Source organism: Dreissena polymorpha, chromosome 15, assembly GCF_020536995.1.
Source record: "Dreissena polymorpha isolate Duluth1 chromosome 15, UMN_Dpol_1.0, whole genome shotgun sequence".
Lineage (NCBI taxonomy): Eukaryota > Metazoa > Mollusca > Bivalvia > Myida > Dreissenidae > Dreissena > Dreissena polymorpha.
The window spans coordinates 37,323,432-37,351,246 of NC_068369.1; the positions used below are offsets into that span (position 1 = coordinate 37,323,432).

The following is a 27,815-nucleotide window of genomic DNA, read 5'->3' on the forward strand; positions in this document are numbered from 1 at the left end:
GCGAAAAAGACATGCATAAAAACTCACTGAAACTTAGAACAGTGAATAGAAACTGCAATATATCTGTTTTGAACATATGCTTATTAAATCGACAAAGATTAGCATACTAGATCTAGTTAGGTAAAAGTCGGTGTTAAAAGCTCATGTTAAATAAAATTACGCGTACACGTTACACCGTAATGCCTTCTTCTGATTGATTCATATTTAAATCAGTTTCATGACATGGCTACAGGTCAGTGATTGTTTTGCAGATTTAAACAGAAGTTTAACTGAAGAATTTATGCCTTTCTAACTTTGAATCGACGATATTTGATGTAAAAATGGACTTCTGAATTAAAACTGAATGAGTTGGTAATGTTATTTTGCAATTTTACGCAAATTGATGAAAATTTAAACTTTCTAGTTTCCACCACAAAAAAGGTCCTTCAACGATGAGACGTTCCAAAGAATTTAGCCCATATAAAAAGTATCTCTAAATTCTTTGCGCGTCTTATAAATGAGACTACGACATCGCCTACAGATACTTACTACACAAGTAAGTAATGTATGCAAGTGAAACGCAGTACACGCGTCAAACACATACTTATAAAATTAATCAACGTGTACGTAAACAAAATATATATTTACCATAGTCTTCAATAATAATACTATTATAATACGTCTGCGGATGCTTATAATACGTCTGTGGTTGCTTATAATACTTCTGTGGATGCTTATAATACGTCTTTGGATGCTTATAATACGTCCGTGGATGCTTATAATACGTCTGTGGATGCAGACACTTTGAACCTAAAGGAAGACTTTACGATACTTTAAGTTTGTTAGATTGTTCAGCATACTAAAAAAATGTGCTCTTCTAATTAAAATGTTTTGGAATCATGTAATGCATAATTTGTAATACAATCTACACAGTATGTACATTTGCTTTCAAATACGCATGTACGCTTAGATGACATAATGTAATGATTTATAACACACAAGGCTGTATTCATTATGACATATTTTTCAATTAAAGTTATATTTCATTTTATCAGTTGGTTTTTTGCTTGTTATATAGGATTTATAGAACCCCACTACCAGTAAAATGCTTGTTTTTCTGGAAAATTCTTAAAACCGGGTCTTAAAATAAGTTGCTTTAGACCCTTATTGTATTTACCCAAATTAAACGTAGCGGCGGACGTTGACCGTATCATATATATGGACATTTAGACATACAAATAGACATAGGGAGGCATCTCAAAAATTTTAGTCACGCGACATATATTTTCGCGATGCTATCAATGACCGTGAAAGCATAAAAAACACCCCGACATATGCTTAAACACATGTAAATAAATACATCAGGAAAAAGTATACAAATGACTTAACAATTGTGTTGCCAATCGCGCTAAATTGTATCGCATTATATGTTTTTCTCCGCTTCATATACATGTTCTGTCTCCGTCTGTTTACGCTTCCAGTTTCCTATTTCCTGACCTTCAGTGGCTATAAGCCATATAATGGTTCACTACAAATAGTGAAAGTCTTTTCCAATTATAACTTTGGTAAACATAACCCGTCTAAAATATATTGCCTGAATCCCGATTTCTTTCGAATTCATTTGCTTTAATCTTTTCGATATCTTATTGTTATTATTATCCTGACAAATCACAAACGCTGATTAAAAAATTGTTTTTTCAAACATTATTATCGGCATCTGTATCCTCGCAGTATTCTCGCGGTATTTCAATAACGTCACCCTACTGTTTACTTTTTCAGAATTCGTGACGCATTTTCCATTCGCTCTCAGAAAGCAGTTTTGCATGTGATCATGCGCAATATTTTGGTAAGTTGCGGTTGTAATCAATCAGGAATACGATTATTCACCAACTTTAACGTTATTCTGATTTAAATTTGCAGTATTTTTTAACTTATTTGTACTTCGTCCGCACTTTCCCCGGTCGCATTGATGATTTACGTGAATATGATTACAAATCACTATATAAAGATTAGGCCTCAAACCACATAATCTAATAATGTTGTGATCTCCCCCGAATATAATATCATATAGAAAGGCGTCGTATACCCCATACATGTAGATGTTTATATTAAATCATTTATCGTTTAAACATAAATCTACTCTGTAAAAAAAACGTAATCCATAAAATTAACATAACATGAAATGAACACAACAGGAGAAAAGTTGTGTGAACACTTGTAATAGTTTTAATCATGTTAATAGTTTATTAGTTTGCAAGAGTCGCTATTTAATTGCATAGGAATAACACAAGACAAAGAATTGCACTTAAGTATGCTTATCTTTTATAGGTGAACAGACACTTTGCAGATTGCCATGTGAGAAGTGCTTCTGTCGCAAGAGGATAGTAGAGTATGAGACACATGATAGATATTAAGTTGCACTGCAATTTGAAGTGCCCCTGGGATGTTTAGTACCACTACGATGCAAAGAAAACGGTGTGTTTTGAAATACATGCTGAATATGGCTTTGCGGATAATATTGGTAATTTTTTCTTATAGATATTGAACCGCAAAACAGAATGTTAATGAGGGTTTAATAAAAAATAACATCCTATAGTATTTTATTTCAAGCATAATCCAGTAAATGTTAAGGGTGACTGTATGATCATTGAAAACTACTGCGTGTCCATCATCCTGTAAAAAAATAACACAGTAATTTTCAAAACGTAATGCAAAAACATTGAACTTGTATGTTCCATGTTTTGACATGATATTTTAATATATTTCTTAATTTTAGGCATATTAATTGTCAAAGCAACTTGTGTTTCGTAAATGTTTTCTCGATTGGAAAAAAAGAAGCTATCAATATCATGTCAACCATGCTTGCGTCATGAATCATTTAGTCCCTCATATAAGTCTTTAACTCGGATAGTTGATATTATGTCTTAAGATCATCGCATCATTTAATCCCTTATACAAATCTTTGGGTTGCATAGTTGATATGATGTCTTAAGTCATCGCATACGACGCCAAGTACATGTTTTACTAAGGCAACGGATTCGAGAGTGTCTATATAAATGCATGCCTTCTATGCAATCGAGCTTGAATAGTGTTTAACATTTTCAGGGTATGAAATTGGTGTCTGAATTACGTAGGTATTGCAAAGTTCATGTACTTTATTTATGTGTGCATCACTGTACGTGCCTCCCTTGTTTAAACTGCATATTGTTGCACAAACGTGTTTAAGTCTAATATTGTGCATGCATGCATGATTTGTTTGGTCATAGAATATTAACATCGACTTAATGTGTATATGACAATTTGTCTGTATATTCAGCGATTCGTGTTTTATGTTATTAATAACGTATTAACATACTTTAAGCGTTATGCCGTATTTGTATTTACACCCACATGTATTCATACCTACTTCATCTAAACGAAAGTTTTTAAAGCCGTATTTTATACGTGTTATTTTATCTGCATTTAAAATATACAAGAAATATAAAAAATGAAGCGATGTTTGCATCGATGTAATCAATGTGTTTAATACATATGTTAACATGAAAATACACATTGATCAGTATGTACATTTAACCCAAGGATCTAATTAAGAATAATCACAATACAGATTGATCGAGAAAATATGAAAGTATCGAAATAAAACAACACACGCACATTTTATTTTGTTTTAATGCTAATATGTGAAGCTGTTATAATATGCATGCATACACATTTAAATATTGAGTACATGCCATGGCATCTTGAGTTTTTTGTCAAAAATACTCTTATTTCGGTAACGCTTGCCTTTTAGTTTTCCAAAAGCTTTTAAGAAGCACATAGACAATTTTCTTGAATATAGATTTACACAATTATCAATCTTGAAATTTCTTAATTGGGTTTTGGTAGAAACCTAAGAAAGGTATTTACATATACCTAAATAGATTTAACAATCTCGGTTTTTAAGCCAAATATACCCCCTCCCACAGAAAATCTTGGCATTTTTTGTTGAACCCTTTTTATAACTATTTTGGCAATTGCGCCTATAGGTACTTAATATATATGTAATAAAGCAATTTAAACGCTATTACGTTTCTGCCAACAAACAAGAAGTATTGAGTGAAGGTAATGCATGCTTATATTTATTTGTGTCTGAGTATCGCCGGTATGTACTTTTATGAGGAATGAAGTTTTATATATTGAACCCTTTACTAATACAACATTAAAGACATATTCGTTTTAATTTTATAAAGCCTCAAAACACCATTTATAAAAACATCTTATAAAAATTGTATAAGTAATTCATGGGACATGCTCACAGTTATTTTTGTATGTTCATCAATCTTGTCCTAAGCGTGACAAGTGTAATGACTTTCATTAATCATTTAATACGCAGTACAAGATAAGGGTATTGATGGAGTTCAATGATGCTTTCTCTTTGCTTAAAATTCATGCCAATTAAAGGTCGAACATGGTTACCTTTGAGTTTCCTTTCGTCTATGACGACATAATGATATCAATACGTTTATTGTTTACAATTTTCTTTATTGTGTAACTGATTAGCGTGTTTTCCAAAACTTAAATTTAAGTAGTAGTTACAATAATAATTTCCATTTGTTCGCGTTATTTTCGCAAGTTTATAAATTTAAACTAATGACTACTATTTGTGTTTATAATGCCGCTCCTTTTATATATCTGTGTAATATGTCATGACATATGTGTGAACAATAAATTGTATACTCGTGGCAATCTGTGAACATGCCCCTTACATAATAAAAGATAGATGTCATTAAAGCTACTACAACACACTACGAGCAAACATTTATGTGTTTTGAGTCTTTGGGTATTTATTATTTAACTAGTGGTTTTTAACATATACCATGCCACATTTAATATTTATTTAAGCATTTGTTTGATCATTAAACAAAACACACGGTAATGAAGTATTTGAAAACCAAAAACTAATCTGGAATATAAACATACGAACATAATACGAACTTTCATATCTGTAAATGATGATGCTCGATAACCGGTCGGTCGTTTATTTATACCTAAAGACTCAAAACTTTGTACCAATACACAAAACATTTAAACACATGATAATCGATTAAATCGTTCAATAAATCATAGTGCAATTACAGCAAAACCAAAGTCCATAGTTGTTTACGTACGCTTTTAAAAGATAAAACCAATCGAATGTTACTTTTGTGTAATTTTTGAATGTATAATGTTTAATTATAGAATTGAACATAAAAACGAGAATTTAACATTTAACTGAAGACCAATCCAGACCTCTTATGTATGTTTATAATTTATTTGCACTTTGGTTTGTTGGTAAACGCGTTGAACAACTATGTTCAATAATAAACTAAATGAATACACAATACAAACGATATACTACTTCTACTACTCTTGATAATGAGAATTAAAAAAGTATTTCACATGTATGCATATTTATTTGCAATCACACATGGGACGTTTTAAATCTATAAAGCTAGGTTTTATAAAGTGTATTGTATACGGACTGACGTCCTTATAGAATGTTCATATGTGCATATGCATTCTTTTCCTATGAACTTTATGACCCGCGTGCACATCTTGAACAAAAAGCAAAGGTTAATAAATATATTTTGTGCGTAACACGTGGGTGATCGGTGTCAAAATCATTGTGCAAATAACTTTATATACAACCAATGAAATTCTTTAAAAAAAATCAACTCGCATCCAGTTCGTAAAGCGAGTTCATGTTTATAACAACTTCAGTCAATTTCTCATTGTCCGTTCATGTTTTAACAACTATGATAATACTGACATGTGATCAATCAACCCCTTTTGCGATGTTTTTTAACGACATACAAGGCTATTTAATCTTTAGATTTGAGAGAAAACGTATGACATTTTAGTTTAAGTACAATTAAATACGTCCACATTTGTGATCGCTTAGTCAAGACACGACGCACACACATAATATAATACATAAATCATATTTTATACATTAGTTATGAAATCAAAATCGCAATACGTTTATTGAATTTAAAAGAAGGAGTAATACAAACATATACATACTACTATACGCTGGCACAAATTAATTGAGTGTGTCATTTTCTGTAATGTTTATTTTAATTAAGCTTACAAAAGAAAAACGATGACACAGTTTAAATATGCAATTATATCCCCTTCAGTAAATTGCAGTATGTCAATAAAAAAATACCGAAAACAAAATAATCGTTACACATAAAAAATACTACAATTTAGTTTGTATTCATTGGTTTCTTAATAATAACACCTTTTATCAAATTATATAAAATATATGTATTCGCTTAGTTACGATTCAAAATTTAACAAATTGCAAAACACCTATTATATATGTGTGGTAAAATATAATAAACATATTGACCGATACAAGTTGTTAAAAGAAAAAAGAATATTGGGTACTTGCGTTAAGGCAATTGCTATAAGCGTCTTAATATGTGCCATTTTCCAACGTTTCAAATGGTATATAGATGATGTATGTGTAAAGCACAACAGTTTCAACGACATATGTTAACAATTACTTATACACTCGTCAACTTACAATATATATATCTATGGTGTTATTATGTTGTATCTACTAAGTAACGCGTTTGGAACTTATGAAACTGGCGCATCTGTGTTCTATTGTCCATCAATTCAATAACGTGTACGTATACATATCTACACTGCTTATTGTTAACAAAATGATACATGACACACGTTATCACACAATTGTTCATACATAGGGGATATTTGTTGGAATCGGCGGACTATTGATTTTATTTCACGAGTGATCATAGAAAATCATATTGCTTCGAGTGAATTTCTTTTTATATGATCACGAGTAAATTAAAATCGATATTCCACCGATTCCAACAAATGTTCTTTTATGCGGTTTAACCGTTTATTTACATTGTTAAAGAGTTTAACTCTATACTTTCGCTGGAATTTTGACGTCATTTCGTCCAAAAAATGACGTCATGCACTGTAAAACAGTATCGATATTCTTCACTGTCATTTGTTTGAAACAGTGGAATATCAGTTTCATTTTACTGATAGTTCGCTATAAACCAACGGAAAGCATAAAATAAAATTATATATTGATAAAAAATATCTACTACATAAAGACATTGGCTACAAAATATCTAATACGACGTGCAATAAAATACACACAAACGTTTAAGAAGTGTATGAACTTTGTAATCAGTTTTTCTCCTTGTTGTGGTTTATACCAGATTTTTCAGAAAAAATTTAAAGCTTGTATAAGGATAGAAAATTGTGTTAATATCTAAATTACATCTAAAAAAACACACGTTAAACATAAAACATACATCCGTAAAAATACAAATAGAACATTGACCATTATTAAACAACAACAACAACATTTATTAGCTCTTAAGCATAAAATGCTTTTTAGCCTAATGTATAATACACAAGTGTAATGACATGGATGATAATAATTATGAAAATAAGGTAATACTTATGAAAACTTTGTAAATAGTAATGATAATGATATCCAGGAATTGTTCAGTATTACACGTGTTCTTCATGCGGCAATGTGTGTTTAGTCTTAAGGAATTATTGATTATTATTCATATATAGCTTACAAATTAAGAATACAAATAAAATATGACGCTAGTAATTCCGTGGAAATATATAAACGCAACGAAATGGGCAATACATTTGTATATATAATTGTTATCAAATAGATTGTATATAAAATTAAGCATGCATTGGTGACGTTGATTTTATATTTAGTTTGATAAATCATTTATTGAATCTAAAAATAAAAAAAGTCGTTTATTCATACATAGTTCAGGAAAGGTTCGATAAACTTTGTTCATTTGGAGTGTTGTTTATCTGTTTACGACATAAGTTTTCCATAGATTGCTGAACATGTATTGGTTATTTATTTGAACAAATTATTGCTCTAGGATAAACCACAACTTTATACCATTAGTGTGTGCGTATAAACACTAAAAAAGGTATTGTCAATAGTAGATAACCGATGTTAATGTATATCGAAAGAAATATTTAGTTAATAGTTTTTCAAGAGATACATGGAGAACTTGACGAAAGATATGTTGAACTGTTTCATTTAATAACTTTATAATTGCACTGTCTGTTGTTTGCAATGTGTTGATCATTTAAATTGATATACTTGGTCGTAACTGCTTTTATTGTCAGAATGTGTAAACAAATAAACACTACACATCTACTTAATTTGTATGAACCTACTATATCTAAAGTGTTATCTTGTCGTGTTAAATTAACTGTTTATGTTGAATAATAAAGATAAAACACATAATGCAAATGCATAACAATAACACACGTTATAAGATAAACATTCTAAAAACTTTATTTTTTTCGTCTGATCTGGAAAACTAAAACCGAAAGAAAAGCGAAACTCAAATTCAATGTAATATTGGTATCGTATGAATACAATTATATGACAATTAAACAAATGTCACGTATTTTTTTTACAAAACAAGTTATGTAGGAAATACTGTATACAAAATATAAATTTCAATCAACGAAAAATTAATTCATAAACTGTTAAGTCACACAGAAACACGTTATATAAAATCACGGTACTTATCAATTGTTGGTTTCATTATTAACAACTATTTTCATTAAATCGCAAACTCAGTTCTCATCACATCACGATTTTTGTTAAACACATAAGCGCACTCAACTTCTAACTAAACATATAACTTATCATACTACAATATTCATGCTTTCTGTTAGTATTTGTGTTATCGTGATGAAGTCGTAAGCCAAAACGTTGATATAAAGTGAAGAAAAATATGTGTTTTTGTTGGATTATCATAAGAAACAACAATTTGGCATTCAAAAGGATTACCTCTTTAAAAGTAATGCATTATGAAAATACAGTTAAAGGTTAAATTTAAGTATTACAGCAAATGTTTGCATAACTATTACTGCAAATTAAACGGTTGTATTGGTATTTGGTTATGTATCGAAATTCAATTGTAGGAAAAATGGCCAACCATAAATCACAGGCTTTCGTTATCCCATTGCATACATTTAGTTTAGAGATTGATATTAGTGTGACTGTTTTTTAAATATCATAAAGTAGTTCAGTTCGATTATAATACAATAACAAAAGATGAAATATAACTGTGGTATGTTAATCAATGTTTCTAAAAATGGACATAATTTGACTTCCTTGGTTAACTTGTGCGCAAACAGAAAACAAATCTAAGCAAACTTTACAGCTTTAACAGCTTTACAGCTTTACATCAAATTCTACTTCCGGTGTATCCGTATTCCGATTGGTCTTCTTCTGGAGTATCAATCTGACGACAAAACAAACGACAGTTAGACTATACATGACGCCCGGTTATTGATGAATGTTGGGGTATACTACTTGAAGTATTATTTTTCTTTAAAACTAAAACTGATTAAAAGAGTAAAAACTAAAAGAAATTCTTTCAAAATTTTGGGCAATACATGCATTTAGAGAGAAAGAAAAACGTAAATGGAATTTTGTCACTGTGAAACTGTAAAAAATATAATGAAAACAAGAATTGATATACGCACCAATTTTCTGGTCGACCGTCTGCTTGCTGCACGTCTTGCTTTCATAGGACTCTCAAAGCGTCGAGGGGGGGGCACCAGGTTGGCTGGTCGGGCAGACACGGTGCCGAAAGTCGGCTCCACCTCGCTCGGACTCTCAGCAGCCTTCATGCGGAACTGCTCTATCGACCATAGACGATCTAACTCCCCCTGCGCGGACATTAGCTCCTGACGCATGGTGTCCGTTTTGTCATTGTGACTTTGTAATGCTGCCTAGAACCATGATCAGTAATGTTGTAAGAAAAGTTCTATATGGTTATAAAGGTAAATTGTTGGAGAAGAAAAAACAATATTGTATTCTTTCGAGGGCCCAGTTAGACCAACTGATTAATTATAAGATCCTAAATATTCATATGTAATTGCTGTGTCTATGATTAAATACGTTCATTATTTTAAAACTAAAAAAATCTGTTCTGAAAACAACTTTATTTTTTAATACGCGAAAACAATCACCAATACAGATACATTAATGATAATGAGCACAATATATATGTAATGCACAATACCTCGCTCAAAAGCACTGGAAATCATATTCATTATACACAACTTTTTAATATTATAATGTAACTATAACTGTCAATTGACAATTTATATCAATTGAGATTAAAGATTGCAGCCTTTTCTAAGCAGGTCCTTAGGCCAAAAGGTTCAAAAAGGTTTTAAACAAATTTTCAAATGTAAAATGATTCAATTCTTTAAGATTTTATTTATCAGCTGTAAGTAAATTAAATTTGTATCCTGAGCCTATACAGGTTCAAAGAGTTAAGGTTCTTATCAAAGAAAAAGGAAGTCAACGACAAGGCTTGTTATGTTCTTCGGTTCAAAAGTCAATCAAGACCAAATGTACTTGATCTTTGCTGGTCAAAGAAATAAATATAGCTCAAGATTATACTGACTTGGACCTGATCTTGCTCAATGGTAAGTGCGAGTTCACCAATCAACAGGATTTCACCAATAATCGTCAGCCGCTCATCAAAGATGGCCGCTATTTGCTTTTCGTTTTCGCGAAGTTTGTCTGCAACACAGTACGAATAAAGCAGGGCACAACAGTGGAGAACCAAACCAGGTACACGACTGTGTTGTTGTAACTTAACTAGGCACCACTCATGTTCACTAAGACGTCATCATAGTATTTATGCCGCTAACATAGCCTTGGGAAGTTCACGCTGCTAACAAAGCCTTGGTAATTTGTGTTGCTTAAAATAGTAGTGTACGGCTTTGTTGCCTAGCAACACAAAATGTCAAGTTCGATTGAAAACACAGAGCACTTAACCAACTAAATAAACATGTCTGTGCTAAACAAATAAACGTCCAGTTCATTTAAGGGCAAGCTAGTTTGTGTTTTTTTTTACTTCTTATATAGTGCTGACTGGTATAAATAGCTCAAGCATGTACAACTTAACACTTAACTTCCCCAAATTGTTAATAAATGAAAATAATTTCAACGGCAAACAGGTTCTTGTATAACGTGTACTGTTAATATCTAGAGAAATAGAGAGAGAGAGAGCGGTCATGGAAAATACAAACATGAAATCCTGAAAAACCATGACAATATGATGGGTGTAAATGCACAAAACAATTATTCAGTTGTAGGGCAGAGCTGTTGCTAAACACAAAATGAAAACAGGGAAACGCTCGAGATAATGTTAATAATTGTGTCAAAAAAGGCAAACTTAACTTATTATTCCTGCCAATAAAGCTAATATGCTTACATAATGAAAGTAGTTCCAAAAACATATGTAGAACATTTATTGGATGCAAACTTTACAATCACAATGAAAATGATGTGTTCGTTTGCTATTTTCAACAGTATTTAAGACATATCACGGGGGTAAACTTATCAACACCCACTGTATCTGCGTTAGCTATATAACCAGTACAAAGATCACATACTTATGACAGTACATTGTAACTGTCATGCATGGATCGCATGTAGGGAAGCATGTCAGCTGAAAGGATCTCTTGACAAAATCTTGACAAAAGTTATGTGGCAAGGCCAGGGACCGAAATTGCTGTTCCCCGATTTGCAGTCCAGTACCAACTGAGTTAGCTCGTCACGTAATCAAAATTTACAATAAGAATTAGGGCCAGTGACTTCTCATAAGTATTTTTAAGTGTTTTTAAATATGTTTTATTTTAAGAATTTATTTTAAATATTCAAATTTGAAGTGTCGCCATACCCACCAATAGCAGGCCTTTTAGCTGAAGTGCAAATTGGGCGGAGGAACAAGTCCATACAAATTGCATGCAAATTACTGGAACACGTTTAAGGTGCAAAGGCAGATGGACTAAAATAAAAGCAGGTAAAATTAATATCAGGATAAACCTTGTGGTTCATGAATATCTAATATGGAAATAACTGAAGTATGTTATATAAAAGCTTTGAATGAATGTTCTTTAGTAATGCATTCCATAAAAGAATAATATACAACTTATTGTTTATAGGACTTTCCTTGTTCCCTTTAAATTTAACATGCCATTAGTGTATATGCAAATAATACTTACATTCGAGTTTTTTGTAAAGACATTTTTATTCATATTAAAATCCGGAAAGAAAGTGAAAATAATTATGCAATATAAAAAAGCTTGCTCATAAGGTAGTTTGTTAATGAAACAACACATAAGCAAGATTTCTGGCTTCAGAAAACAGACTCTGGTGCCAATACAAAATTCAAAGTGCCATACGTATGCGTTAAAGACTATTTAAAATTCAGACGGTGAGGAGGAAGAGCACTGTAAGTGCAATTTTTTTAAATATGGAATGAGATGAACATTTTGATTCAATTATTGAATCGTTTACCCAATCAAAATGACATGAAATGTAAGCAAAACTCTGCCATTTAAAATACTAAAATAAAGAATTTGAGAAAACACCATATACACAGATATGATTATTCTTCTCATATAAAGCCCATAATATGAAACATATTTGATTCCACAATTGTATCAAATATTTTTTTTTACAGTTGCCTCTACATATTTCAAATCCAATAACAGATAATTTCTCAAACAGACAATTGTTCCTTAGCTTAATGTTTTCATATAATGTAATTACCCCCTTAAATGTTTACCAATTATATATGTTATATCTTGACAGTGAACACATTTTGTTTACACAGCACCATCAGTGGTCCTCAAAATAATTGCCAAAACGTGGGTAGGCTTAGCATGATTGTTCCTTTGTAAGGCATTGTGAAGGTAGGCAACTAACTCATCATGCCATGCTCATCAAATCAACTGGCACCATTGTTTGAGGGTGTAACCTTGAGTTAACACTTTTTTTCTAAGATCAAGTTCTTTTGAAGTATACAAGTAGTTGTTGTTTGGAGCAAACATATTTGGTAGTGAATAATGTATAGGGTCTTCATTAAATATTATGTTGATAATTTCTACAAAATGATGACCATTCTAGCGCACATTTATATATACATTTTGTATCAATGAGTTTCTCAATATAAAGATGTGAATCTCCAATTGCCAGAGCATTAGTGCATTCCTATTATAAACACGTTTGTGGTAATATATTTATGGCAAGTGATCAATTGCTAAAACAGTACAGTACGGCACAATACGAAACAACATACACACAATAGAGTACGACACAATACGAAACAGCATACACACATAGTAGAATAAAGCTGGGGTCACCGGCTTGGAACGGTAAATGCAAAGCACTGGGAGTTTAAACCGGTCTAAGAGCGTTCAACCTCACACTTGGTCCAGAAATGTTCATGATACATATAAGTGTAAATACAATTTAACCTCATAGCATTCTAAAGATATAAATATTGAAATAATCAGATTGCTGAAAGTAACAAATAATTAATCTGTAAGTGCTAAATGATTTTTCTGGTAAAACAAAATGTATGTGGTCAATACACTTTTGGATATTTATTTATTTAATTTCTGGAAAAAACTAGAACAGTCATCAAAGGTGACACATACTTTCGCAATCGCCCATTTCAAGCGCAAAAGTTGAAAATAAGTAAAATTCATATAAAAATGGTACGAAAACAAACAAGCTTCATTGATTTACTTATTCAATTGTTTAAGTTCAAGGTCGCATAACGCTGCAACAACTATTTGTCTATTGCACTTAACAATTAATTCAAGGGCATTTTTTAACACATTTATATAGCGCCCTTTTCACAGACGCTTCACATTTTCACATAACTCTTCAAAGAATATCGAAACATGCACACGAATAATGTCTATGTTCTATACATAGCATAAGCAAAACATCTATTTATTAAGTTTTATGTTGTATAAATAAATTATCTGTAGAGTTTCCTGTAAAACTGAGAGACAATTTTCTGACACAAAATACACATAAGCAGTATAAAGACCTACAAATAAACAGACTTAACAACAGGGTGATTCCAATATAACAACCAAAACTTATTTACGGGATATAATATAGACAATGATCACTTAAAGTGCATCTTGTTGTAAACTATACACCAAGACTTATATAGCTTCTGAATAAGTTTTGGAATATAGACAACTATTAGTATATCTGCAATCGGTATGACAATGCGAGTTAATCAATAGTTTTTAAATTTAATATATAAATATGTGAAGATCTCTGAAAGAAACATATAATGATAACAAGCATACCAAATGTATGAACGCACTTGAATATTCAATTAATTAGATCTTAACATAAAACCAATCCTTGAACTTTGCATCTGAATAAACACTTTGGGAAATGTGCATCTTGTCAATTGATGATCCAACTGGTGAAAAAATAGGTAATAAATAAAATGTTTGCAATTTGTAAATGCTGAACACACTGATAGCAAAAATGAGCAATGAGCAAAGTAAGCTAATAAGCTTTAATGAGCAACTACACCTACTTGTTGTAACTTCTTGTTGTTCCATATATCGTCAATGATTAAGCCGTCTATTTGAAATATTTAAATTTCTTTAACAAATGAGTTAATGCCAGGTAATGTATCTTAGTTCATAAATGAGAGTTCTAATTAAAATGTAATACTTCTAGGTTTCTACATGAAAGATTCCAAAATAATAAAGAAAGTGAAATGATGTATTTCCTATAGAAATTTATTGTGATTTGCAATTTAAAATACAAATTGTGAAGTTTTTACTTTCCAAACAAATTTGGTCATGACATACAGAAAGTATAATGTAGCCTTTTACAGTAAAAAGTTTGAAGTTCGTATTTGCAAACGAAAACTGAAACAATATACAATATAAATATTAATATACATCATTCATTGTGGCATCGCGAAAGTGTTATGTTCTTGTCTTAAATATTCAGATGACATGTTTTGCATTCCGAATGATAATTAAGTGTGACAGACAATATGATTGTGAAAAAACTATCTCGAGCTTACCAACAGGCAATATAATTGTGAAGTACCTTACCAACAGACACCATGAGTATGAAGTACCTAACTTCAGATAACAAACAGACAACACAAGTGTGAAGTACCTATCTAAAGCTAACGAACAGACAACATAAGTGTGAAGGACATATTTTGAGCTTACCAACAGACAACATAAGTGTGAAGTACCTATATTGAGCTTACTAACAAACAGCATGAGTGGGAAGTACCTTTCTTGAGCTTATGGATGTTCTGCAACTCTTGCACCACTCGGTCTGCCTCACTAATTGAAAAAGAAGCCGGAATAGATTTAATAAAGGACTTGTTTTGATATGATGCAAATTGATTAACAAACGTTTAAAGAGATTGAAGTTTTTCGCAGCTGTTACAGGTATAACTAGTAACAGTTTGTTGATTTCGGAACAAAGTGACTGATTTCAGTAACGTTCTGGTTTCAAAATCAATAAAAGTTAAAGTGAAAATGAAAGGAAACAAAAAGAATATGCATCAATCTTCAGTTAAAAGTATAGTATATGCTAAAATGAAAAACTTTAATTGAACAAGATTGTCAGTAATAGTTTTATAGATAGTGTTCCCATCACACTAAAGAAGTAGATTGAACATTTTAAACTGTGAAAAAAATATTGTTTAAAACTGACTTTTCACATTCTATAATTTTCTTTGATCATACTTTAAATTGATTTAAATCTCATTGTTTGTGTAAAGTTAAATCTTATGGTCATTCACTTGTATCTTAGAAGTGGGGAAACATTGCTGTCTGGTACTAAATAATATACCATGATACAAAAAAAATGAAAAAAACTCTTAAAAGAACAAACAATTTTGATTGATTATTCAAAATCCTGTTTGAAAATTCTCATTTGAGAAGTTATCACAGTTAAAAAGAAACCCACTGGGATAATGACCCTTAAATTTCAAATAACTACCAAGGTAGAAAACTCACAAAAATTTAGCAGGGCAGGGTTCTAGTGTCGGAGTTGCCTGCTCCATTTTGGACGCCTCCGATGCTTTTCTGATAGTTGTAGTCCACCTGTAGAAAAACAACTAGGTTTAATATTTTAAATTCCCACCAATGATAACCACTTTTGCTCTTTCAGTAGTCTGGTAAAGCGCACAAAATCTAAAAATAAGATAATTGGGTCCAGATTATATCAATCTCTGTTAAAGGCCCGTAAAAGGTGACGAACTGTGATTATTAGCGATTTTTAAATATTGTTTGCACATTTTATTTATAAAGGTTATACAAAATAATAAATGTATGCTATTGGACATTACCATAAAAAATGAGCTATACAACTTATGTTGAGCTGAACATACAATGTCCTCCAAGTCAATTGTGTTTTAAAACAATCAGTTTATTTACATCGCTGTGAACTTAATCATGCCGAGCGATTCCGAGCCGATTTTTCGATAACAAATTTTGATTGGTCGGCACAAGACCTTCTGTATCACGTGACAAGTCGAAATTTCAATCAAGGCAAACCTCAAATCAAAGCACTTCCATGTAAAACAAAATATTGTACAACACAAACATATCTTACCGAACTCATGTTCTTTTTCGTTGTTCATGAGGATATTGTGTTGTTTGTACTACTTCATTAAATTATGCGCACTTTATGAGATAAGCCGAGGAACATCGGAGGTAGTAAAAATGTACGGAAATTCCAAAGTTGTAAACATTTCTTCAAATTATGAAACGGGTATATCTTCCATAATTATTGACAGATGTACCTAAGCTGTGTTATTATCATTTTTTATGCAAGAGTAACTGAAATCCGGTAAAAATTAGACAAATTTATATGCATATTTATTGGATTCGTCGCCTTTTATGAGCCTTTAATTTCCATCTCAAAAAGTATATATTTTCCACAAATGAGAACCTAATATTCCGAAAAGGTCCCCCAAAATGATTATTTTTTTACAAATTAATCTCAACATTTAGTTCAGCTCCCTCCCTGCTCTATAAGTTGAGCCTAAGTTATTTTTAATAGTGAATGTGTAAGCACCACAAACACATTAATTTCTAAATTTTAGTCAAAACAGAGAGGCCCGGCCCCATTCCAAAAATGGTAACAAAACACTGAAAAGGCAATGAGAAAATTGGGCCCAGCTTATTTCTAACACTCTTTACAACAAAGGATAATTAATAATCAACATTGTTTGACTGGAATAGCCCATTCAAATTATAATATCATTGCTAAATTATATGTAGATCTTACTTTTAAGACACCAATATTTTCCCTATCTATTGTTAAAGGATGACATTCCATTCATCGAAAAGCTCATTCATTACTAAATGCTATTTTCAACATAACAAACATTGCCCATATCATGTCATAACATGTAATATCTATGTCTTATTATTGAATACTATTTTATATTTATTTGCTCAAAACCCAAGGTCACATCTGGGGCCAGGCATGATGAGCCTTGCTATTGGAAAGTCAATAATTCAAATACAGAGTCAGAAAGTGCTGACTTGATATTGCTTACAGTTCTGCAGCAACCAGGAAATGGACATGAAATGGGCCGCGTTCTGGAAAAAACTGGGCTTAATGCGTGTGCGTTAATTGTTGTCCCAGATTAGCCTGTGTAGTCCGCACATGCTTGTCAGGGACGACACTTGACGCATATATGGGAATTTTCCTTTATAGAGGTATTTTCTGAACGAAAAATCCAGTGTAAGCGGAATGTGTCATCACTGATTAGCCTGTGCGGACTGCACACGCTTTCATGAGATGACAATTTTCGCACACGTATTAAGCCCAGTTTTCACATAATGAGGCTAAAATGATTTCATAAATCCACTGGCCCTGATTGTTTTAAATAACTTCAACTCTTATTAAACAGGATTACCTTTAGCTCTATATTCTTTCTATGCAACTAAAGAGTGCAAAGGTTTCAGTGCTAAACTGATACTAGCTTACAAGTTTAATATGAACGCTGAATGCATAATACACACAAAAATACTAGATTGTACAAGACAATTAACTTAAATATTTGTTAACGATTCATTTAAATGTACTACTTTAGCCAGATATTCTTATGAACGTTTGAGAAATCAAGGCCTGATGATATATACATGCAACAATTTGTTTTAAAATAGGTTTAACTTAAAGTTACTCACGAATTTCTTTCCTCTGCGGATGTAGCTAACAGCTTGTAAACCATCATCGATTTGTACGTACTGACCACGAGAAAAGCTTTCTCGTCTTTGACATCGTCATGCACCAGAACGGTATTCAACCACAGCATGGTGCTATCCCCGTTGGCGTTGTACTGCATCAACACGAACCGACCTTTCACTTTTCTCAAAATAAGCAAGGCCCTTCCCAGTAACACTACGTGCACTTCGACAGATTTCTTACTGCGCTTATTTGCTGTTAATAAAAAATATGGCACAAAATATTCACAAAAAGAAGACATTACTAAACAAAAAACTGATGAGGTATTAGATGTTTCAGAAGTATCTGAAAGTGAGTGTGAAGTCAATTGTGAAGAAAAGTCAATAAACGTAAATATATAAGCAGCGGGAGTGAACAAGACATTAGCATTAATGTACCAAAACAAGAAACCAAGAAACAGTCAAAGCAAAAACGCTAACATGAAAAACAGGAAAACCAAGAAACAGAAATCAATGAAAATAAAAATAACATCAGCATGAATGGTTTATCAAAACAGCTAAGTGAGATAAATAAAACAAACTGTCAAATGTGATGAAAAAAAATGGCAGCTGCCTAGACAAAAATGATTGAAAAGGTTGTGGAAATAAAGAAAAACAGCCTTCTTTATAAAATTAAAGAATTAGAAGTAAAACTATTCGATAGAGAAACTGAGAACGAGAACCTGAAAAAAAACAAATAGATAAACTACATACAGAGCTGAACACAGAGAAAGTGGTGAACCATGAAGCGTTGAGTAAAGAAAAGTGTAACAACAGAGAAGTACTAAATGAACTTGAGCAATACACTAGAATCAACAACATTTAAACAAACACTGTTTGCAGATGATACAACCTATCTGACAAATGGAACGCTTAATTCGTTCTCAGCACTGGTAAACACTATTCAAGACATTAGTGAAGTATCTTGACTCCAACTAAATATACAAAAATCCATCGTTATGCGCGTTGGTTCACTTAAAAATACACAAATTATATTAAACAAATACACACATTTTACTTGGACCTCAGAAGTATCCAAAACACTGGGTTTTTACTTCACAAATCTTCGCTTGATTGCCATAGTGCTCTAACTACCATTTTCATTTTTGGAGAAAAACGCATGTTAGGGTTTAACCTTTATTTTCTCACTTATTTATGCACGGATGTGGAAAAAAATATACCGCAATGTTTATCAGCAAACAGAGAATATCACTACCATTAAATATTTACTTTAGTAAAGTATATGTTTATGTTATTTGCAATTTGTAATTCTGTACAACCGATATGGCGGGACCTGACATTTCTTTAAATATTAGACAATTATACATATATCTGAATGTAAATGATATAATATTTGGTACAATAAAGGAGGCCATAATAATTTAGTAATAATAATATAATTATTCTGATAAAGTCCTAAATATTTAATTCTAAATCAAAAGCCGAAAAGCCAAATAGTAAGATTTAAAAATGCTCTATGAATGAAAAATATATCAGAAGAGCAAATTGCTTTTGAAAAAGATAAAATTGATCAACATAATAAAAATTGGCACAACTTTGCAATAACACCTTGGAAAAATCTTGCCTATATCCTCAACATCAAATGATGTTTCTTTATACACTTGTTTATTTATCTCTCTTCATTTTCCATTTTTTGTGAAAATTTTAGAACTTAGACAAACATCTAACGCCTTTTGATTATTTGTGTTAATGTTTATAAATTCTTCCTCTCTCTCTAATTATTTAACAAAGCGTTTCCCCTCTATCTTTCCCTCTTTACCAAAATGCTATAGCATCGCCTCAATAATGTATTTTCTGGGAATAATATCAAGCATTAGCAGTTAATGCATAAACAAATAACGTGTTATTGTTAATCTATACCAAAATTACTTGCTTGCACATTACATAGTAAGTATATATGACACGTCAATGTGTATGACTATGTAGTTTCATATGTATAACTTTGTTGTAATTGTGATGTATGTTGAAAATCAATATATATATATATATAAATAAATAAATAAATATATATATATATATATATATATATATATATATATATATATATATATATATATATATATATATATATGTATAAATATATATAAGAGTTCTTACTCTTATAAACCCAAGTACACGGGCCTTCCTTTATCAACGTGTGCTTTCGTATATCCAGGTCCTGAAAGGGAGACATGTGGCTGAGTTAACCCCTTACTGCTCAGATACAATTTTTGACCAATTGGTAGTCCATTTGAAAAACAAATTAAAATATTGCCCTTTTTTAACAGATTCAAGTTTTAAATGCCCAACAAAAAGAACTAGAGTGAACCAAATGTTTTTCGTTGGACACTAGTTTAAATGGTGCCTTTATGGGTCCACGGACGCAAACAAAATCAACTGTTTAACGGACGTTGGTGCACAAGTCCTTTATCGGACGTTGCAAAGCACAAATTCAAGATCTAACAAATAAATCCAATTCCCAAGTGTATGAATCCACGAAATGTCATGTCTTTAAAATAAAATGAATCTACAATGTATTATACTTAAACGATTGCAAGCGAATACATCGCAATTGAGTTGTGCTGTTTTATATTGATGTCCTGAAAGGTGGGTAGACATGTATTAAAACACTTTCAAAATGACATTATACTATTTGAGCATGACACTATTGTAACTGACATGTGTTGTTATATAGTAAGACCATGAAGTGGACAAATGGATTAATTTAAGAACCTTAGAATGTAGACAACATCAATTTCGCAAATTTTGAATTATTTAAGGGCAATAATTCAGAAATACTTCATGCGATTTGGCTTGTGATCATAATAGGCAAACCTTTTAGCCCAACAACAGTGCTGTGATGATATGATTAAAACAAGTTGAGTTAAAGGACAAGCTTTATTTGGCAAATGTGTTATTATTTAGGGGGCATTAGTCTTGCGTCATGCGATCTTCCTGCTTAAAGACTTTGGACAATATTATATGCCAACAAACATTATCAATAAGGTATACGATCATTAAATTTAAACCATTTGAGTTAGAGAGCTGACAATGAAAATTTCACCATGTTTTATAGTTCAAGGACCATATTTCAGAAGTGCTTTAAGCAAATCTGACTGGTTATCGAATTTGGCTGCGATATAATGACACCAAACAGTATAACCAAGTTTCATTATGGCCAAATTTAAACTGTTTTAGTTAGAGAGCAGACAAAAAATCCCAAGTGTACCCTTATTGCGTCATCCTCGGCGCGTGAATACGTGATATCTTTATCGATCAGTTTGCTGAGTTGTACGAGACGAGCTTGATCTATCGTCTTTTGGTTCACACTCTCTAGGATACGACCGATGCACTCAAGCGCTAGCTTCAAAGAATTGCTGTCGTCAGTTCCCGCTACAAAAAAGCGTTAATTTTATTAATCGTATTATATTTTTGTATTGCTTACAAACATGTTTGTTTTTGTTCCGTTATGCTTGTTGAAGGTGCACTTGCTTCGGTGGTTAAATACTGCAGTTGGCTTTATTATGTTAAGATTTTAGTTTCACCGCAACATACTAGTAATAATAAGTGAAATAATATTTGCTACAATCCATTTAAAATTCCCTTATTAATGATAAAGTAAAATTCTAGACTTGCTGAAACAAACAAATAGAAATGTAACCACACACACAAATGAATTCTAATGGATGTTCGATACATAACAAACTTATTAAGTTCTCATTTAAGTCTTTTAATAAGGCCTTATTTTGGTAGCTATTCAACGAAGGAAAATACTCTACCTCACCAACACTCTTCATTCGTAAAGAACAATATGCAACGTTAAGAACAATTTGTATTACCTATGTTGGAATTGAAAGGGAGGAAATGGCTGAAAGGATGCTACCAATAAAGTTTTAAAAAGACTTAAATTATACCCTGGGCAATTACAATATGACTAAGTATTTCATAGGCGACAATGAGCGACTAAAATATTTAGTGACTTACATTTTGTTTTCTTCATGGCGGCATTAATGAGTAGAGGGTATTTGGTGAGCCTAATATTCTGTTTATACCTGAGATCTCCTAGGGTTTTATACATTTTGAACTTTTCACAGTTTGCCTCCGCAGCCTACAATAGAAATTTTACTGGCCATATAAATTTGTTCTGGTGATTGAACTTTTACTGGTCATAGCATTTGAACTGGTCATTGAAATTGGAATGGTCATGGAAATTGTACTGGTAGTGGAAATTGTAATTGTCAAGGCAATTGTCATGTGCATAGAAATTGTAATGGTCATGGAAATCGTACTGGTCATTGAAATTGTATTGGTCATATAAATTTATACTGGTCATACAATTTGGTCATATAAATTGTACTGATCATGAAAAGTGTACTGGTCTTATAAATTTCACTAGCCACGACCATTTAACTGGTCATTGAAATTGATCTGGTCTTGACAATTGCACAGTTCATGGAAATTTTACTGGTAATGGAAATTCTTCTTCTCATTGCAATTGTTCTGTTAATGGAATTGTACTGCTCATGGAAATTGAACTGCTCAAAAAATTGTACTAACATGGACATTGTGTACTAGTCATGGAAATTGTACTGCTCGTGGACAGTGTACTGGTCATGAAAATGGTATTGATCATGATAATTGAACTGTTCATGGAAATTGTTCTTCCCATGGTAATTGTACTGCTCATGAAAATGGTATTGGTCATGAACAGTGTACTACTCATGGATATTGTTCTGGTCATAAAAAAAACTGCTCACGGAAAATGTTCTGGTCATGAAAATTTTACTTCTTATTAAAATTGTACTGCTTATTAAAATTGTACTGCTCATGGAAATTGTACTGCTCATTAAAATTGTACTGTTCATGCAAATTGGCCATGAAAATGTCACTGATCATGGACATGTGTACTGCTCATGGAAACTGTACTAGTTATGGACATTGTATTCGTAATTGGAACTCAATAAGTAATGATTGTGTATATGTTATTGAACACATATTTAGGTATTTGAAAATTATACTAAAATGAAAATTATGCTGGCAAAGAAAACACAACCAGAAATAGAAATTGTACTGGTAATGGAAATAGTCCCAATAATTAAAATTGTACTATAAGTGGAAATTGTACTGACCATTAAACTTGCGCTGGAAATTAAAATTATATAGAAAATGTGAATTGTACTGAAGATTGTACTGATGTGGAAAGTGTATATTTAATTTCGCTTGTACCATTAATGAAAATAAAAGAAGAAATTTTACCAGAAATAGAAAATGTACTTGAAAAGATAATAAAAACAGTAAATTGAGCAAAGGGATTCAAAAGGTCCCCCTCATGCAAATTCTACCGGAACAGGAAATGGTACCGGTACTGGAAAATTAACAACAAGCATATAGCATAATACTCAAATTGTAAGAGAGCAATATTAAGTGATGCAACAACTCACAACCAAAAGCTGGGCAAACTTCTTATTTTTTTTGAACTTTTTTATGCTTTCGTTGACGTAGGCTTGGTTGCGACAGAATTCATCGCAGGCATGTTTGAAGTTCTCGTCATCAAACTGTTATGAAATAAAAAATCAAATATGTACTCAGGACATGTGCTTTGAAAACATAAGCTTTGTCACGACGAAACAGCAGTCCATTACCTGGTAAATGTTGTCATCTGAGTAAAAACAGGATTTTAATTGTATTTACTGAGCTTAAGTTCTTTTTTGCAACAACAGGGTGCTGATTTTAGCTTTTAATTTTTCTGCAACCATAGCAACCACAATTTTGGCCTGACAAAACAAATCTGAAAAAACATGCATATCCACCATATCGCCCTATATCCACAGAACAAGTTTCACAAACCTCGCTTAAGAACTGTTTAATTGGTTGCAAGATCCAGATTTTATTTTTCATTTACAATTGATACACTAGCATCAATACTTTGTGTATTTAAAAATATGAAAATAACATGCATATGCCCCATATAGCTCTCTCTTTCTATCTCCACATAAAACAGTATCCAGATTAAGTTTGCAAATCCAGACTATTTGCAAGCTTATTTTTTATTTATTGAACAATTGTAATAAAATTTTGCATATATATAGGGGCAATGAGAACATATATGTAATTGAAAAAAGAAACACAATATTTTTGGAAAGTAGAGTTATTTGATGATAAAGTTGTCATCTCCCGTGGGGTCCCAACAGGGTTTTGACTCCCCCGTTAAGAATTGCAATTCTTCCAAGGGAGTTTTTTCCAGACGGGAGAATTTTACCAATATTTTACATAAACATGAAATTTAAACATTATGCTTTGTTTTCTGTTTCAATGTTTACAAATACACACTTTAATAAGAAAATAAAGTGTGTGTAGTTTTTTTTTCCCCGTGGGATTTTGACGGGTGCTCCCTGTCAAACACCCATTTTCAATAAACTTCCATGGGTGTTTGACGGGTGCCTCCCATCTTACTGCCATTTACAAAGAAATCCTATGGGTGTTTGACGGGGGGGAATCATACTTTAATAAACAGTTAATACCTATTGCAATATATTCCATTGTATAAAGACACCAATCTTTATTAAATAATTGATGTTTTCTTTTTAAGGTGTAAAAATCAATTTATAACTATTGAATTTTCTTATATCAGGACACAATTTGCCTTGAATAATATGTCGTTTTGGTAAGAGATTAGAACCACATGTCTTTGTTTATGTAAAGATGAATTTAAAACGTTCCATAATTTTGAAAGACTCACTGTATAAACTGACTTTTCTTGAAAATATACTACATTTACCTGTGATAATCCAAACGTTGCTTTTATCCATTACTGTGATGATAAATACAATCCAGAAAGACAATAACATTGGTAACATACGTATTGTCATTCGGAATTGTATTTCCTTGTTGTTAATTCCCGTGTAACACTTTTGGAGGTTTTTTCCTCGAAATTTTGCTTGGAACCATTTTCGGTGCAATGTCGTACCTTAAAGTACCGGTTACATTCCACTTTGCATTCGACGTTTTATCTTTAACAACACCGTGCACTGGTGGCGTTATTAACAGAGACATGATGGAGTCTTCTTGTAACATACTGTACTGGCTACAGTACATTACAACATAACCAATACAAGCAGTTTCAATTATGAAACACAACACCACTTCTCCAATAGAATCGATGGTGTTGAAATACATTTGAGCTATATTTGCAGTTTCAGTTATTAACTTTTTTATGATAAGGATATGATATCCTAGACGTTAGTTTCTGTGCTGTTTTTTCCTTTTAACAAACAGACATTTTACATCAAGGACTTTGATCACTTTTCATTATTGTGTTTACAATACAAAATACCACACACAACTGAAACATATTTGATATAACCCATATCAACAGCATGATTTCCTTTCTAAATGTAATACAACACTAATTTCAATTATGAACTTGTAATTTCAAGAAAACAAGAAACCAAGAAAAAAGGTGAAACCAACAAAGGCGTAGAATTGTGAAATATGCAAGCCAGAGTTCTCGACTTTTGATTGTTGTGCGCTGCGCTTCTATACACCACAACCGACCTTTGTTCGAAGTTTGATGTCACTGCGCCTTATTGTAATTACGTTATGACCTGGACAATAACAAAGCGAGATAAATATAGTAATGCAGGGGCTATAGCTATTGTTTTTGTGCACTGAACTTTTCATCATTGAGATCTATCCATAAATATGAAGCTTCATGTGAATAGGTGTTATAGTTAAAGAGTTATACTCCGGACAAAGTACTTGAAGCTGCCCGACACCGAACATGACATAGGTTTTTTAATATGCCCTGTATTCGACAGACATATAAAAAGACAAATGGAAAGGATGAAAAACAAAACACAGCTGTAATAAGTTTTATCAGAGACGTAGATAACAGAGATAGGCATCTTGCTAAATATCGGCAAACTCTCGCACGTCCAGTGGTTTTGGCGAGATAAGTTTCAGCGCGCAACTGTTTGTCGGTTGCAACGGTAGTTAACACGCTTATCAACATTTCTAAAACACGCTTTCGCAGTCCAGACTTTGTGATTTGAAACAAATAAACTGTAATGTGTTAATAAAATGAGAATGTATCCGGTATTATAACTCAATTGTAATGTGTCAATTAAAATAAATCACATGCCGCATTGTTTTACTAAGAGATTTTATCCGGCTCCAGTTTGAAAAAAAAAGATTACCGGTATATAAAAATGGCCTTTGTAATAAGATAAAGGAGCGATCAGAATCTTACTACTAATAGGTTGTTTTAACTAGAGTTTTGTTTTTCATTTTAATTGCATTGTTTAAATTTGATTAATCTGAATGCCATTTAGCTGTAGTATAGTTTGAATAAAGATCTGAACAAGTTGTTATTCTTATGCAAATAATCTATTCTTGGTCTGCTCTAATCGGCTGTTTGTGTTCTTTGTTCTCTTAAATAACCGCTTAATTCAATGCACAAGTTAACCAATTATAAATAGCATTACCACCTATAGTATATCTATAGAAATCTTCAGACGGGTCAATAATATGTGTTAATGAAGCAGGACACACTACTGTGTATGTTCATGGTTAGGGTATTAATGTTGCTGAAGAAAAAGCATAATCACATAAGAATTTTGTATCATGGAGATTGGACTATACATGTGACAGAGTGTTAACATGTTTTTACCATAATCATGTAAGGAAAAAAGCCCCGCCCCCTGGTGGCCATGTTTTTCATTGGGGCACTCTATACAGTGTTAAAAAGGTTTTTATATAGCTATATATAGACATATAAGGAAAAATGCCCCGCCCCCTGGTGCTCATGTTCTTGAAAAAACCGATACCATTATTGAACTTGCCCAAGATATCATTGGGACAAATCTTTTGACCATGTTTCATGGTAACGGACAATAAACCGGTACATTTTTTTAACTTGTCCAAGATATCATTGGGAAAAAATGTTCTGACCAAATTTCATGAAGTTTGGGCAATTAATGTGGCCTCTAGATTGTTTACAATGCAAATGTTGACGCCACACAACACACACCGCACGACGGACAAAATGCGATCACAAAAAGCTCACCTTGAGCACATTGTGGCAAAAAGATAATCACTAGCAATTTGTTCCAACAAAAAACGGTACTGGGCAACTTCCTAACCATGAACATACACAGTAGTGTGTCCTGCTTCATTAACACATACTTTCATACTTAAATTTGTTTAACCATATATACATTATACTTATTTACATAAAGTAAGATTGCGATTGAGAATGAAGTCAAGTTATAAATGTTTAAATTATTATAAAAAAGTTGATTTACATGGGGAGAGCTAATCTTTTATCTGGAACCATACTGTGTCTGCCATTATAAATTTGAGGTACAACAACTGATAAGGCACATTTCAATACCCACATAGCCATCTTTCTTGGGTGGTTTTTGTGGATATAAGGGGCATTTAAAAAAGGAGGATTCCATCTCTGTGTGCACTGAAATTAAATCCAGATACTGAGATATGCTCAGTTGTTCAATGTTTAAGAAATCAATACTTATGAACCATTATCATATTATACTTAAAATTACTTTAATGTAATTAACATTCACAGGTTGAATTTGAGCTTTAATTCCATTGAAATACTAGCCATAACACTTGTCAACTGTAATCTCCCATAATTTCCCACCGTGTATTGCAATTCTGAGTCCATTTCTGTGTATCAAATTTATTTTTTATTCATT

General features: G+C 32.0%; 1 protein-coding gene across 1 annotated transcript in view; it reads right to left on the minus strand.

The window, feature by feature from the left end:
• Window positions 1-3,483: 3,483 nt before the first annotated feature.
• The window catches only part of LOC127861157 (rho guanine nucleotide exchange factor 1-like), a 53,859-nt gene continuing 29,527 nt past the window's right edge, over window positions 3,484-27,815 (minus strand). The window contains exons 6-15 of the mRNA XM_052399533.1: window positions 23,541-23,654; window positions 22,084-22,207; window positions 21,329-21,492; window positions 20,218-20,278; window positions 18,064-18,316; window positions 15,880-15,966; window positions 15,146-15,198; window positions 10,464-10,582; window positions 9,532-9,780; window positions 3,484-9,287 (exon numbers count right to left, since the gene is read on the minus strand). Coding sequence (XP_052255493.1) covers window positions 9,231-9,287; window positions 9,532-9,780; window positions 10,464-10,582; window positions 15,146-15,198; window positions 15,880-15,966; window positions 18,064-18,316; window positions 20,218-20,278; window positions 21,329-21,492; window positions 22,084-22,207; window positions 23,541-23,654 — 1,281 coding nt within the window. The 3' untranslated portion in view covers window positions 3,484-9,230. The remainder of the gene's footprint in view (window positions 9,288-9,531; window positions 9,781-10,463; window positions 10,583-15,145; window positions 15,199-15,879; window positions 15,967-18,063; window positions 18,317-20,217; window positions 20,279-21,328; window positions 21,493-22,083; window positions 22,208-23,540; window positions 23,655-27,815) is intronic.